Source organism: Mirounga leonina, unplaced genomic scaffold, assembly GCF_011800145.1.
Source record: "Mirounga leonina isolate KUSES-001 unplaced genomic scaffold, KU_Mleo_1.0 Mir_129, whole genome shotgun sequence".
Classification (NCBI taxonomy): Eukaryota; Metazoa; Chordata; class Mammalia; order Carnivora; family Phocidae; genus Mirounga; species Mirounga leonina.
Genome location: NW_023270323.1, coordinates 20,669,795 through 20,682,815, shown reverse-complemented (window position 1 = coordinate 20,682,815; position 13,021 = coordinate 20,669,795). Strand labels below are relative to the sequence as shown.

The following is a 13,021-nucleotide window of genomic DNA, read 5'->3' as shown; positions in this document are numbered from 1 at the left end:
CAATGCAAGGTCCTAAATCAGTTTTACCATGTGACTTTGGATATTGCTTATAAATTTTAGCCAAGTAGAACATGATGGATTTTTCCAGGCATAATATTGTAGTACTACTACCAAAAGAAAGATTGGAAAGATTACTGAGTCAGGTGGTGAATCTGCAGTGTCAACAACCAAATTAATCATTTAAATGAAAAAACTTATTTTCGGCTTATTAGTCAATACGTATAGATTGAGAGATTTCTATGTGCCCAACAGACATAGGCTGTTCTCACAAAGAAATTTAGCTAAGGACACAAAACTGGCATGACGAAGCAGCCAGTGAACAATGATGTGTGAGGCTCAGGAATTCAGCCCAAAGAGGGTAATTATTTGGGTCATCTCAGTTGTATGGATCCATCCTAAAATCCCCATCTGGACATCCCACAGGCTGCGTGCGGAAAGTCAACGTGACCAAAAACCGACTTGATTTTTCTCCCCTCATCAATCCTAAATCCTATCCTCCTCATCTCCATCTCTACTCCTGATCCCAGAGGTGGCCTGGGCGGCAGCAAGACCATAGATGATCTCTTCTCCAGGCTCCTTTCAAATCCATTCTCCACCTCAGCCTCCAGACAGTTCTGTCAAAAGTGGCCTATGGGAGCAGACAGGATCAAGTCCGAGGTCCTTCCAGTGCTCACAGGATCAAGTCTGAGATCCTTCCCCTGCCCCACTCAGGGGACGCAGCCCGTCACCTGCCACCGTTTGTCACTCCCTCATAGGCACTTTTTTGCGCCAGTGACACTCAACCACCCACGCCGCTCCCCAGGTAGAAGCTGGATTAGTTGCTTCGTGTGGGGGCTGACATGACGTGATACAGCCACAAGACACAACACATCCAAGTCAGCCGGATAGAGATCTTTCAGGAAGGCAGCACTAGGAGGGTTGCTGAACCAGCTGTCCTGGTATAAGCCACTTGCAAATGTTAAGAATAAGCACCGAGGGACCTGCATTAGGCTTGGATGGGAATAGGTAAAACCATTAAGGCAACTTGCAGGACTCAAGAGCGCTGCTGGTTGTTCTTTTAGTTCAACAGAGTGCTAGTTAATAATTAAACACAACTTGAGCATCCATATAGCCATCTACACGGTCTGCATTCACCCAGAGATAATGCAGACCAACGCTGACAACCTGCCCTAATCGCATGTGAATGATTCTCACTAGACTCCAGGTTGATAAAACTCACCAAATATCAAAATACCAGGTTGTTTGCTTTGTTTTCTTAAAATTTCTCCCTGAGGGGCGCCTGGGTGGCTCAGTGGGTTAAGCATCTGCCTTCGGCTCAGGTCATGATCTCAGGGTCCTGGGATTGAGTCCCGCATCGGGCTCCCTGCTCAGTGGGGAACCTGCTTTTCCCTCTCTCCCTGCCCCTCCCCCACCATGTGTGTGGGGGTGTGTGTGCACGCGCTCTCTCTCTCAAATAAATATTCTTAAAAATAAATAAATAAATAAATAAAATTTCTCCCTGAAATGAAGCAAACCCAATCCAGACTCTTGTAGTAATGTAAGCCCTTTGCACTGCTTACCTTTTTTTATTCTCTGTTGAGGTAAAAGAAATAAGCTGCCATTAACATTCTACCCTAATTCTCTGACCTTATTTTCACTCAAGAACAAATGCACTGGCATTTTTTTTAATGTCACTGTTGATGAGCTCATTTTGCTCTAATTGCAATTGTAATAATTTCAGCTAATGAGATCTGACAGTTGATGTTCCAACATTCGTTCCCGTGGAAGGCTGTTACTCTGTCTATAAATGACAGACAGGACAACGGGGTGGACCAGTTATCCTGAAAAGCTCCTGCTACAGAACACCCGCTAGACCACTCTCTAAATGTTTCCACATAATAATAAATGTGAAACCAAGGCTGAGAACTGCCAGCCCAGAGGGAGAGAAAGCAGCCACCAGATGGAAACCGAATCAAAAGGACCAGGTGGCCAGATGTGTGTGCAGAGGGAGTGGTTGAAGGAGTAGATGAGAAAGAGGATTTTTAAGATGTGAATCAAGAAGAAGGGTGCCCATGAAAACAATGCCCGGTTCTGTGTGTAACTTGTGGAGCTACTCTGATTATTTTACAACCTGCTGGGTTGTGATTATATCTCTGAGTTGATATAAGTGACGCTTTCATCACCTATTTCGAACTTGGGCTCCTCTTCCTTCCATTACCACTGATTATCAGAAGTACAGCATTAAAAGCAACTCCCCTTAAAGTGGGACTTGCACGAGTGATTATGCTCTTCTAACAATGGCATTCTGCCTCTATTTCTCTAGAAAGAGTGTAAAAACTCAGATGCTTGATGGGGTCAGGTGGGTGTGGTGAGTGAAGTGGATGCAAGTTTGCCCATTTGTTTGATGTCAAACCCTAGCAATAATATTCACTTCTCCATAGAACTATGCCCTCTTTCATTTTCTCTCAGCCTCTTCCATTTCCCTTCTTTTGGTAAAGAGGTTTGGGTACAAACAGATATTTCTCTGCTCTAAGAAAGACAACAGAGCAGACACAATGACACAAAGGGCACCTTCGCTGGGCCTCCGAGTTAGGGAGCCGGCAGGAATGGGAGGGTCCATGGGCACAGGGAGGGAGGTCCCCTCTGAAGGGCAGCCTCATTCTGTTCAGACAGCTGCCACACAGGATTGTGGTGAGGCTAGCACGCAGAGCATCCACATGCTTCAGGTGAAGCTGGAAAGCTGGATTGTTGGGTGAAGCTTCTAGATTTTAAAGGTATAGTGAGGCAATGACCACTGGCCTAGAGCATAATAAAAATGTGAAGATAAACAACAACATGAACAATAATATGCAAACAAGGTCATCCCCGAGTAGGTAAATTTTCATCTACGCATCCTTGCATTCATCCAAGTAATACTTACTGAACATCTACTATGTATGACATGGCACTTGCTGGAATGGGAAGATGATACAAAGCTAAATATGGCAGGGTCCCCACCTTCAAAGAGAGCTTTCAAGCCAGCCTTAAGTACCAAACTATGTCCTAGGGATTGACATTGTCATAGGCAGGGCTGACGCCAGAGGGGACTTTTCAAATAATTCCATTATAGAGATGCTGATGGTCCAGTCTAGTTTGATTAGCACACAGGGAAGACAATGATTCACTGACCCTGCATCACCGAGGACCCAAACTACTACCTTTAACCATGGACTTGTGTGGAAACTAAAGGAAGGTATGTACAACGCACTAAACAAAGTCCTGGTGGCTTGAAAACATTAATAACATAGTTTCCAAACTGTTCTTACAGAAATATAACAGAGATACTATGTTATTTTTTCAAGTTATCTAAAAATCAGCATAATTAATTAAATGAAAACTAGATCAGCAGCTCTCAAAGGGAGGCCTGAGGACCTCTGGGGGCCCCAAGACCCTCTCAGGGGGTCCGCAAGGTGAAAACTATTTTCATAATAATATTAAGACATTATTTGCCCTTTTCACACTCATTCTCTCCTGAGTGTAGAGTGCAGTTTTCTAGAGGCCAGCAGACATGTAACAAGGTCATTGCTCTGACAGCTAATACGTGCTGTGTACTCTGTGCTTTAAAAATTTATCAGTTTTAATTTCTGATATTGTAAATACTGATAGCTATAACTCACAGAAACACAAGTTCTTTGGGGTCTTCAACTGAAGAGTGTAAAGGGGCCTGAGCCCGCCAGATTTGAATTAGAGTCTAAATTCTGCAAGGGTAGGATTATGTCTACTTTACTCTTGCATCCATAGCTCCTGAGCACATTGCCGCACAAATGGTCCACACTCGGTAAATATTTGCTAAATAAATGAAAGACTGCCAAAGCATATACATAAAAGTACTTTATAGTACAGCAAACATATAGACAGCAAACACCAAAAAGTGGCCTTATTTTCCTCAGTTGCTTTTGACTGGTTACCAGCTTTGATGAAAAATGGTCCCCGCATTTAGTACACCATGTATGTAGAGCATATATCCTGACGACACAGGCCATAAATGCCTAGTCACTTGGCCAACATCCTATGTTTGCATTAATGATCTTACAATCCCACCTGCTGATTCTCCCCCAGGGAACAAGCAAAAGTCTGGCAGAACAGATGGCCCCTTTGCTGCGGCCTGACAGAATGAAATCTTGCGCTTTATTAAGAAAGCAAGAACGGTTCTCACAAGCAACACCCTTCCCCTCCCCCTACCAAATCCTTCCTTTAATGTAAACTTGAAAAATGATAGTAACCACTAGTAGTAACGTCCTCAACTGGAATTATCATCTCTTTCAGATGTCAACTATACCAGATGAAATTAAAAGTAAATAAAGAGTGGGAATAGAAGCACCCCATTTTTGTAAAGTGTATCTGTTACTATACATGCATAAATAAAAATGTGGAATAGTTAACACTAGGTTAACAGTAGTTATCTCTGCTTTATTATTTTTTGTTGTATCTGACTTTTTATAATGGCATGTATTTCTTATCAGAAAAATAAACAAAAATAAAGAATAAAATACAAAGGTTAAAAAAAAAAAAAGGAATTGCCATCTCAAGGAATAAAGATGTGGGCTGCCATAATCACCATCCAAACCAGTCATGGGCTGCATGGTTAGTTTTTTAACTTGGGGGCCAGTCCTAAGGAGTCTGATTCAGCAATGCTGGCATCATCTGCATTTTTGAAACTCTATAAGTGATTTTGATGCAGTTCCTAGAGTCTAGGGACTATACTGAGACCTACCGATTTACTCCATTGCCTTAACCATTAATAATGAATGCACTCATGGTCACCATGAATTAGTGAGATACTGAAAGAAACGTAATATGATTTTGATATCACGAGATCATGTTTCTAAAAGCCAGGGAGGAGTTGGATAATTTTGCTTAGGAGTTAAAGAATCTTGCAAGGATAGTGCCTCTGTTTAAGGATCTGTGATTTCTGCTTCTGCTGAGCCAATCACATTACTCTGTTACACATTTGGAAAGGAGAAACCAAGAGATAAAGCCTGCTCTTGGGAGGCTCAGCAGCTGAAGCATCACATAGGGCTGGGGCTGAGGAAGCCCTCGATGAGTAAACAGCCTGGGCACCGTGAGTCAACAGAGGAAACACTTTGGTAGGGAAAAACCGAGGAAGCAGTGGGAGATACAGAGTATGCCTGGGTCCTGCTGACTTTCCAGTTTCTACTGTCCTCTCAGGAGGGCTTACTGGCCTGTGGTTCTCACCCTTAGACTCCCATGAGCTTCCTCTTCCAGCTTTACAAAAAAAAAAAAAAAAAAAAAAAAAAATCCAATCATTCTGAAGACAGCTTGAATGGGCTTTAGCTCCTTGCTCCTCTTTATTGCTAAGAAGTGGAGGACAGTGTGGTATTGGGGATAGAACATATTGTCCAAACCAGGGATCTTTTAAAAGAAAAGAGGGTGCTAATAATTATGCCAGGACAACAGATGTAAATAAACCAGGACTGTTGCAGGCAACAGGCTCTATGGTCATCCTTGGGATGGGAAAAGTGATTTAGGACACCCAGCTTGCATGCCTGACCCTACCCCTACCTCTCCATCTGGCCTTCCATTATCTACATTTCCAGTGGCACATTAATATAAAGGCAATTTGGTACCCACCGCCACCTATCTTAAAACTGATACGGGCTCAGTTTCCTCAACTATAAAATAACAGATTCAGTAATGCTTCAGGTTTTTTCTTATTCTAAGGTTCTAAGTCTTCATAACCCTGAAAAGAGGCAATTTGGGGGATGAGGTAGATAGGCAAGAAGGAGTCTTTTAGGATTACATATAGTTGAGCGCTGTGAATTGTGTTAAGACTGTTGAATCACAGACCTGTACCTCTGAAATAAATAATACATTATATGTTAAAAAAAAAAAAAAAGACAGCAGGAAGGGAAAAATGAAGGGGGGGAATCGGAGGGGGAGATGAACCATGAGAGACTATGGACTCTGAGAAACAAACTGAGGGTTTTAGAAGGGAGGGGGTGGGAGGATGGGTTAGCCTGGTGATGGGTATTAAAGAGGGCACGTTCTGCATGGAACACTGGGTGTTATATGCAAACAATGAATCATGGAACACTACATCAAAAACTAATGATGTAATGTACGGTGATTAACATAACATAATAAAATAAAATAAAATAAAAGATTACATATAGTTGATCATCTTTACATAAACATACATGAAGATGTTTAGCTAATTCGACTTTAAAAAAGAAGACTCCCACATATTCACCATTAATGTTATTTGGTTAAATTATCAATGATTCTATTTTATTTCTTGAGGCCTCAGCAGAATAGCTCCAAAGTTCTATGGCTCCCAAAAGAGGCTGGCTGTTATTGTGTGCCCAGAGTCTCAGGTCCCGGCCAAGGATAAGTATATTTGTCCCGTTCACCTCGTTCCTGACACCTAATGCTATCATCCTTCTTTGGCCTGTGAATAGGAAGCAAAACATGCGAACAGTTTCTTTCCTTCTACTGGTTCCCTTGCCAGCCCTTTTCTTTTTAGCCAGCCCGGACTCTGGCTGGCTCTGCATTCCCATTTCTGGGAGATGTTCAAACTGTCGGTGAGTCCAGGGGCAAATTTAATATTCTGAGCTGCATAGCTGCTCTTGAACAAAGCTCACATGCCTGTATCATGAGGCTCAGAAGTTTGGAAGGAGAAGGAAACTTATCTACTACCTAAGCTTCAGCTCACAGATGACAAAATAATAGCTACAAACAATAACAACTGTTAATATTTGGGCATTTTGCAAGATGTTGTGTTAGATGTTCTAGGTCAATCCTTTCATGTCATTCTTGCAACAACCCTAAGGCAGGTATTCTTATCACTCCCATTTTCAAAGTAAGAAACCTGAGCTTTTGAGGGGTTCAATATTTGCTACTTGGCTTGCTCAACTTAATCCAAATATTTGCTAGTGCCAGAAAAAAAAGAATTTTCACCGAGGTCTGCTGATTCCTAGAACACCGTTCTTTCAACTCAAATGACCAAAAGTGAGGCAACAGGCATTTACTGTGTACCTACCTTGGACCAGGCACTGTGCTAGATGCCAGGACAATTAGTGGCCTTACCAAGCGAGACAGAACATAAAATTCTGCCCTTCCAGGCTCTGGGGAGGAAACAGAGATTGAATGGTTTCTTAAGAGCTCTGTCTTCAGGGCAGTCAAAATGCTTCAGGGATGCCTGAGTGGCTCAGTTAGTTGAGCTTCCCACTCTTGATTTTGGCTCAGGTCATGATCTCAGGGTCCTGAGATGGAGCCTGGTGTCGGGCTCTGTGCTCCGCACGGTGTCTGCTTCTCCCTCTTCCTCTGCTCCTCCCCTCTGTCTTTCAAATAAATAAATAAATAAAATCTTAAAAAACAAAAACAAAAAAACCCAAAACGAACACTTGCTCAGAATATCCCCCAAGAAGTGGGTGTGAGCAAACAAAGAGGGAGACATTACGATGCCTGTTTTGCAATTGAGAAAATTGAAGCAGAACAAATTGTAGGGCTTGCCCAATACAAGGCGGTAACCAGTGGGGCCAAGAATGGAACAAACTGTCTTGGTTCCTTCCACTCCATTCACTGGCCAAAATGTAAATCTCCCTTTAATCTTAAAATCTTCCCTGCAAATTATCCTAATAGAAATTATGTTACCGGGGGACCTGAGTGGCTCAGTCGTTAAGCGTCTGCCTTCGGCTCGGGTCATGATCCCAGGGTCCTGGGATCGAGCCCCGCATCGGGCTCCCTGCTCCGCGGTAAGCTTGCTTCTCCCTCTCCTACTCCCCCTGCTGTGTTCCCTCTATCGCTGTGTCTCTCTCTGTCAAATAAGTAAATAAAACCTTTAAAAAAAAAACAAAAAGAAATTATGTTACCACGCTTCTCACAATCAGCCAAACCTACTCATTTGAATGGCACCCCTTTCCTCTCTTCTCTTTTTTGATATAGACAAGCCAGGGCATGGATAATCTTCAAATGGAAAAAAACCCTAAGAACTGGGAGTATCAGGGTGGATTTCATTACAACTATACTAAGGGCAAGTTATGAAGGAATTGTTTCGTGATGACACCTCTGGACATGACGGAGGCAGCCATGACTGCTCAGCTATCCCCTGCCTGATACTGTGCTGGCTGCTTTACACGGGGTAGCTCGCTCAGTCTCCCAACGGCACACACACAGGCAGGTCCCGGGTTCGTGGGAAGCTTACACGTCGTGAGGAGACCCTTCCTAAGAAAAAGAAAATTCTGCATACAGAATTAGGTACCGAGTGTTGGAAGAGCCTGTGCAAATGAGGACCTGAAGCGTAAGTTTTGTGTGATTCCCAGTAAATGCACCACTGTGCCTAAGATAGCTAACGTCCTCACTTGCCCAAGTAATGAAACTGAGGCTCAGAGAGGTTAAGTAACTTGCCCAGAATCAAAACGCTTGCAAACGGTAAGGTCGGGATTTGAACACAGGGTGTCTGACCCCAAATCTCATGTATTTTGTCTGGACTCACGTGGCTTCTAACAAAAACAAAAGTTCTTTACAAAGCACTAACTATATCCTAATGAAACTAATGAAAATTACCCATTTTCCCTGATAATTCTTATAACCTCTCTATTCTCCTGAGTTGTTATTATTCCCATTTACAGACAGGGAGGCCCAGAATCAAGGAAGGGGAAGCACCTGGCCCAAGGTCACCCAGCTAGTACATGGTGGAGCCAGGATTCATGTGGAGGAGTGTGGACTGCAGAGTCCTTACTCTGTCCCACTATCCCATGCTACCACTCTACAGGTGACCCAGGAGAGGGGAATGGTAATGATGGTAATGCGTGACCTCTGGCTGACTTACAATATTCCTGTCTGCTGAACTAGCCCTGTCATCTAATTTCATACACCATGCTGTTCAGTGTTCCATAATGGGGTGGGGCAATTCTGAAAATCCACTTCCCCTGTACTATAATTTATTAGTCTGATCAGAGTCCATTCCTCACAGAGAAGACCACATAAAAAAGCCAATCATCAACTATCAATGCAAACTCAAGGCCCAGGCAAGCTGCCTTACAGCCACCTCCCTACCTGCCCATGAAATGGAGACCCACAGAGCATCTGAGGGCTGGTAATATCTGAGGCACCAGGGAGACCACTCATCTCATGGGGCTCTCCGGAAACAGCCTTTTAAAACCACACAAGAAGATTCACATACTGACTATAATTGGATGGCTTAACTATGGTCATCCAAGCAAGAGTTTATATCCTTTTTTTGATACTTTTTTTTTCTTTTTAAAGATTTTATGTATTTATTTGGCAGAGAGAGCGAGAGAGCACAAACAGGGAGAACAGTAGAGGGAGAGGGAGAAGCAGGCTCCCCGCCAAGCAGAGAGCCCAATGTGGGGCTCGATCCCAGGACCCTGAGACCATGACCCGAGCCGAAGGCAGACGCCCAACCATCTGAGCCACCCAGGCGCCCCAAGAGTTTATATCCTTAAATAATCTTGCCATGGATTTGCAAGTGGCCAGAAATAGAGAAGATTATATTTGGTTTTCCTTGAACACAGGTGCTCAGGGAAAACAGTGGTCTTTGAGAAGTTCAGACAGCGAGCTTCATCCTCCCACAGTAACGTGAACTTTAAAATTAAATTATGCTTTACCATGACTTTTTTTTTTTTAATTTACCTTTAACTGCCAAATTTCAAGTAATTGATGGCTTTTGGCAACCTCTATTAAAGGAATATGTCTGTTGCCACCTGAATGAGACAACTTGACTAACTGGGAGTTCGGTGATCAAACTGGCTTTTTAATCCAGGCAACAGCAAGTGCAAACCATGGGGCTCTGGGTGCTAACAAGAAAGCCTGCTCCAATGATTTTTTTTTTTTTTTAAAGAAAAAGTGATCCCAGTAACTCTCTCTTGTTCCTCTTTCCACACAGATTGGTGGATGTGGGTGAAAGGCAGAAGGAATGAGCACTGGGAAAGTCAAATGACTCAGAAATCTGAAATGACCAGCTCTCCAACCCACCCATCTAGGGTAAGAGACAGGTTCAGATTCTTTCAGAATCTAAATGCATCCTTGCCTGAAGCTTACGGTTATTTAGGAAGAGCACGAATCCATGGTGAGACAAAGCAACCCAGATTGTTGGTATGAGATACCACATGTTTAGTCGGAGGGAAACCAGCACAGACTTTGATGGACTGAAATGTCACCCAGCCCAGAGGCCTGGCCTCCCTACCAACAGCCCTGCCCAGTCCAGGAAGGCAAGAACACAATAGATCGCACAGCCGCTTGGCATCCCCTGCCCCACACCACTTCAAAGGTCAGCAAGCAGCCAACAAACCTGCCTGGGCTGTAGTGTTTTCGTTTAGTCTTGTTTTTTCATTAAGTGGGAGGGAAAGATGTTTGGGCCGGAGAGACTGGGGCGTAGGGAGGGCGTAGAGGGGGAGGCAAAAGATAGAATGTAAGTGAAAACCTTTCTAAAAAGTCTAGATCCACAGTTTTATCTTACTCCTCTCCATCCTTCTTTAACCCTTACCTATCTACCCCGACAAGACAACTAAGAAAGGAGGGCTGTATCCGGAGGGTCTGCCAGGGCGCAGAGATTCCCTGTACGAGGTTCAGCCTCGGGGGGTGGGCTGGAAGTGTCCCCCGCCCAACACGGGAGCGCGCACACCAGCCCGCCCGCGCACACACACACACACACACACACACACAGCCCGCCCGCTTCACCTTCTGGATCGTCTGGTCCACGGCCTTCTGGAAGACCCGGGCCACCAGCAGCGTGACGCTGGTCACCAGCAGGAGCAGGGACAGCGTCCCGACCGTGTAGAAGCAGCACCTGCCCATCCTGCGCGCCGCTACCGGGCCAGGCCCCGCCGGCCGGCGCAGGAAGGAGGGAGGGGCCGCCGCCGCTCAGCGGCCTGAACACCCGCGACCGTGCGGCGCCCGCGGCGCCCGGCTCGGCGGCTGGGCTGCCGGCTCCCGTGCACCTGGCTGGCCGCCGGCGAGGGGAACGACCCGCCTCGCTTTCGCTTTCCCTCGCTCGCGCAGTCGGGCGCCCGCCCCGCGCAGTCGGGAGGGACAGAGGGAGCGTGCAGGGCGGTGACGCTCGCCGACCCGGCTCGCCGCAGCCCCGGGAGGCGACGGCCAGCAGGCAGCTGCGCGGGGAAGCGGGCGGGGCGGAGGCTGAGCCCGCAGTCATGTGCCCCGCGGCGGGCGCCGCGATTCGGCCCTGGCCAGCCGCGCACGTCCCGGGCGGTCCCCCGGCGCCTGCGGCTCCCCGACCGCGGCCCGGCCCGGCTGCGCTCCCGGCTCCTCGGTCACCCCGGAAAATGGCCTGTGCTCCCCGGCGGATTCACTCACCCGCTCAGCAGGGGTGAACTGCGGGCCTCCCGAGTGCCAGGCACTGGGGATTCGGGGTGGATACCACCTTGCCCCCCCGCTCTAGACTAGCTCCCCGGTTAGCAGGGACACTGTTACAGCCATTACTGCACAATGTTACAGGTGCTTTTATGAGGTGCATGCTGAGATTTGTGCCCACAAGCGTATTCTGGGCGCGTGACCTAAGACCCCACAGTTGAACTGAATCTTGGAGGATGGGTAAGGGTTTGTCATGTGAGGGGTGTGTACAAGGGAGGGAGGCATTTCAAGGGGAGGAAAAAGTGCTAAGACATTGGGGATGAAAGAGTAAGATGGAAAGAGGAAAGGAGGCAGTTCCTTTTCCTTCTAGGCTCAGGTGTACAGACTATAGGGTGGGGGTGGTGGTGAGGTCCCTTGGGGTCAGACTTTGAAAGGCTCTTTGTGTCCCATAAAAGAGTTGGGACTTTATCCCTCAGCAGTGAGACTCAGGAAGAAGCGTCAAGCAGGTGGCCATGACATTGTTCCTATTTGCTTTGCTCACCATTATGTCCCAGACAAACAGGCTAAAGCCTGCACACAGCAGGGACTCAGTATTCGTTGAATGAATGTCAACCATAGGCCAGCCTTTGGTTAGGTGCTTACACACACCCATTTATTTAATACAGCAATCTTGTGACTTGGTGGCTGTTTGTCCCATCCCCCCTCCCCCCCTCCCCCCCAAATGCAGTGTCAGACAGGAACACTCTGCAAGAGACTGATGAGGGAACATACACAGGAAGCTGGACCTGGGATGCAGGTGTGAGCTATGTGGAGAAGCAAGGAAGGACGGTTGTATGGAAGGAAGCTTCTTATACTACAGTGCAGCTCTAAGAAAGTTCAGCAAGGCTGTGGGGGTTCCTCAAGCCACACTGGCCTATCCCAGGAGTCCAGCATCTCCCAGGAATAGACCTCTTGTACTTAGTCATGGGCTGCGAGCAGCCGCGGCAAGCTGGCCTCTGCACCAAGCTGGCGATAAATATCAGAGGAGAGATTTCCGATCTCAGTCTCTGGGACAGATCCACTGGTCGGTTGTGCTCTGCACTGGAAGATCTGAGAAGTACATTTTCTTGGTCGCTATAATGGTATTATTCCTGTCTGACAAGAGGAAACCGTGGCTCTGTAAGGTATGTAACCTAACAAGCTCAACCAGTTGCTGAATGGTGGATCCTTGCCTAGACAGGAACGCAGGCTGTTGTCCTCCAAAGCGCCTGCTTTTTCTACCCTGGGCATTGCTGCCTCCCAGCTGCCGTCAATGAGAATCTGCAGACAGGCAGTTAGTTCAGCGGGGAGACTTTGTTAAGGACTCAGGGAGATGCATTTAAAATGGTGGCAGATTCTTTGACACTCCTTCTATTGAGAAGTGGGATCTATACCTTTTACCTTTGAATTTGGGCTGGATTTAGTGATTTGTTAAACCAGTAGAATATGGTAGAAGTCACGTATCCTGGAACTTCTGAAGTCAGATCATAAATGCCTTGCAATTTCTTTCTGCCTGGGGCATCTGGAAATTGTTGCTCTTGGAGCCCTGAGCCACCTTTAGGTCTAGCTACCCTGAGACCTCTGTGCTGGAGAGAAACCGGAGAGACCATAGAGAGATGGCTTGAGCCTGCAGGAAGAGAGATGCACTGCCAGCCCCTTGCTGTCCCCAGCCATTTGAGTCATGGGCCCCAGA

The 13,021-nt window shown here is 46.3% G+C and overlaps 2 protein-coding genes across 2 annotated transcripts in view; one reads left to right on the top strand and one right to left on the bottom strand.

Moving 5' to 3' along the window:
* The window catches only part of SCARB2 (scavenger receptor class B member 2), an 80,684-nt gene extending 69,585 nt beyond the window's left edge, over positions 1-11,099 (bottom strand). Inside the window, exon 1 of the mRNA XM_035004763.1 lies at positions 10,681-11,099. Within this exon, the coding sequence (XP_034860654.1) occupies positions 10,681-10,797 (117 nt within the window). The 5' untranslated portion in view covers positions 10,798-11,099. The remainder of the gene's footprint in view (positions 1-10,680) is intronic.
* Positions 11,100-11,261: 162 nt separating this feature from the next.
* FAM47E (family with sequence similarity 47 member E) overlaps positions 11,262-13,021 on the top strand; it is a 60,297-nt gene continuing 58,537 nt past the window's right edge. The window contains exon 1 of the mRNA XM_035004758.1: positions 11,262-12,473. Coding sequence (XP_034860649.1) covers positions 12,144-12,473 — 330 coding nt within the window. The 5' untranslated portion in view covers positions 11,262-12,143. The remainder of the gene's footprint in view (positions 12,474-13,021) is intronic.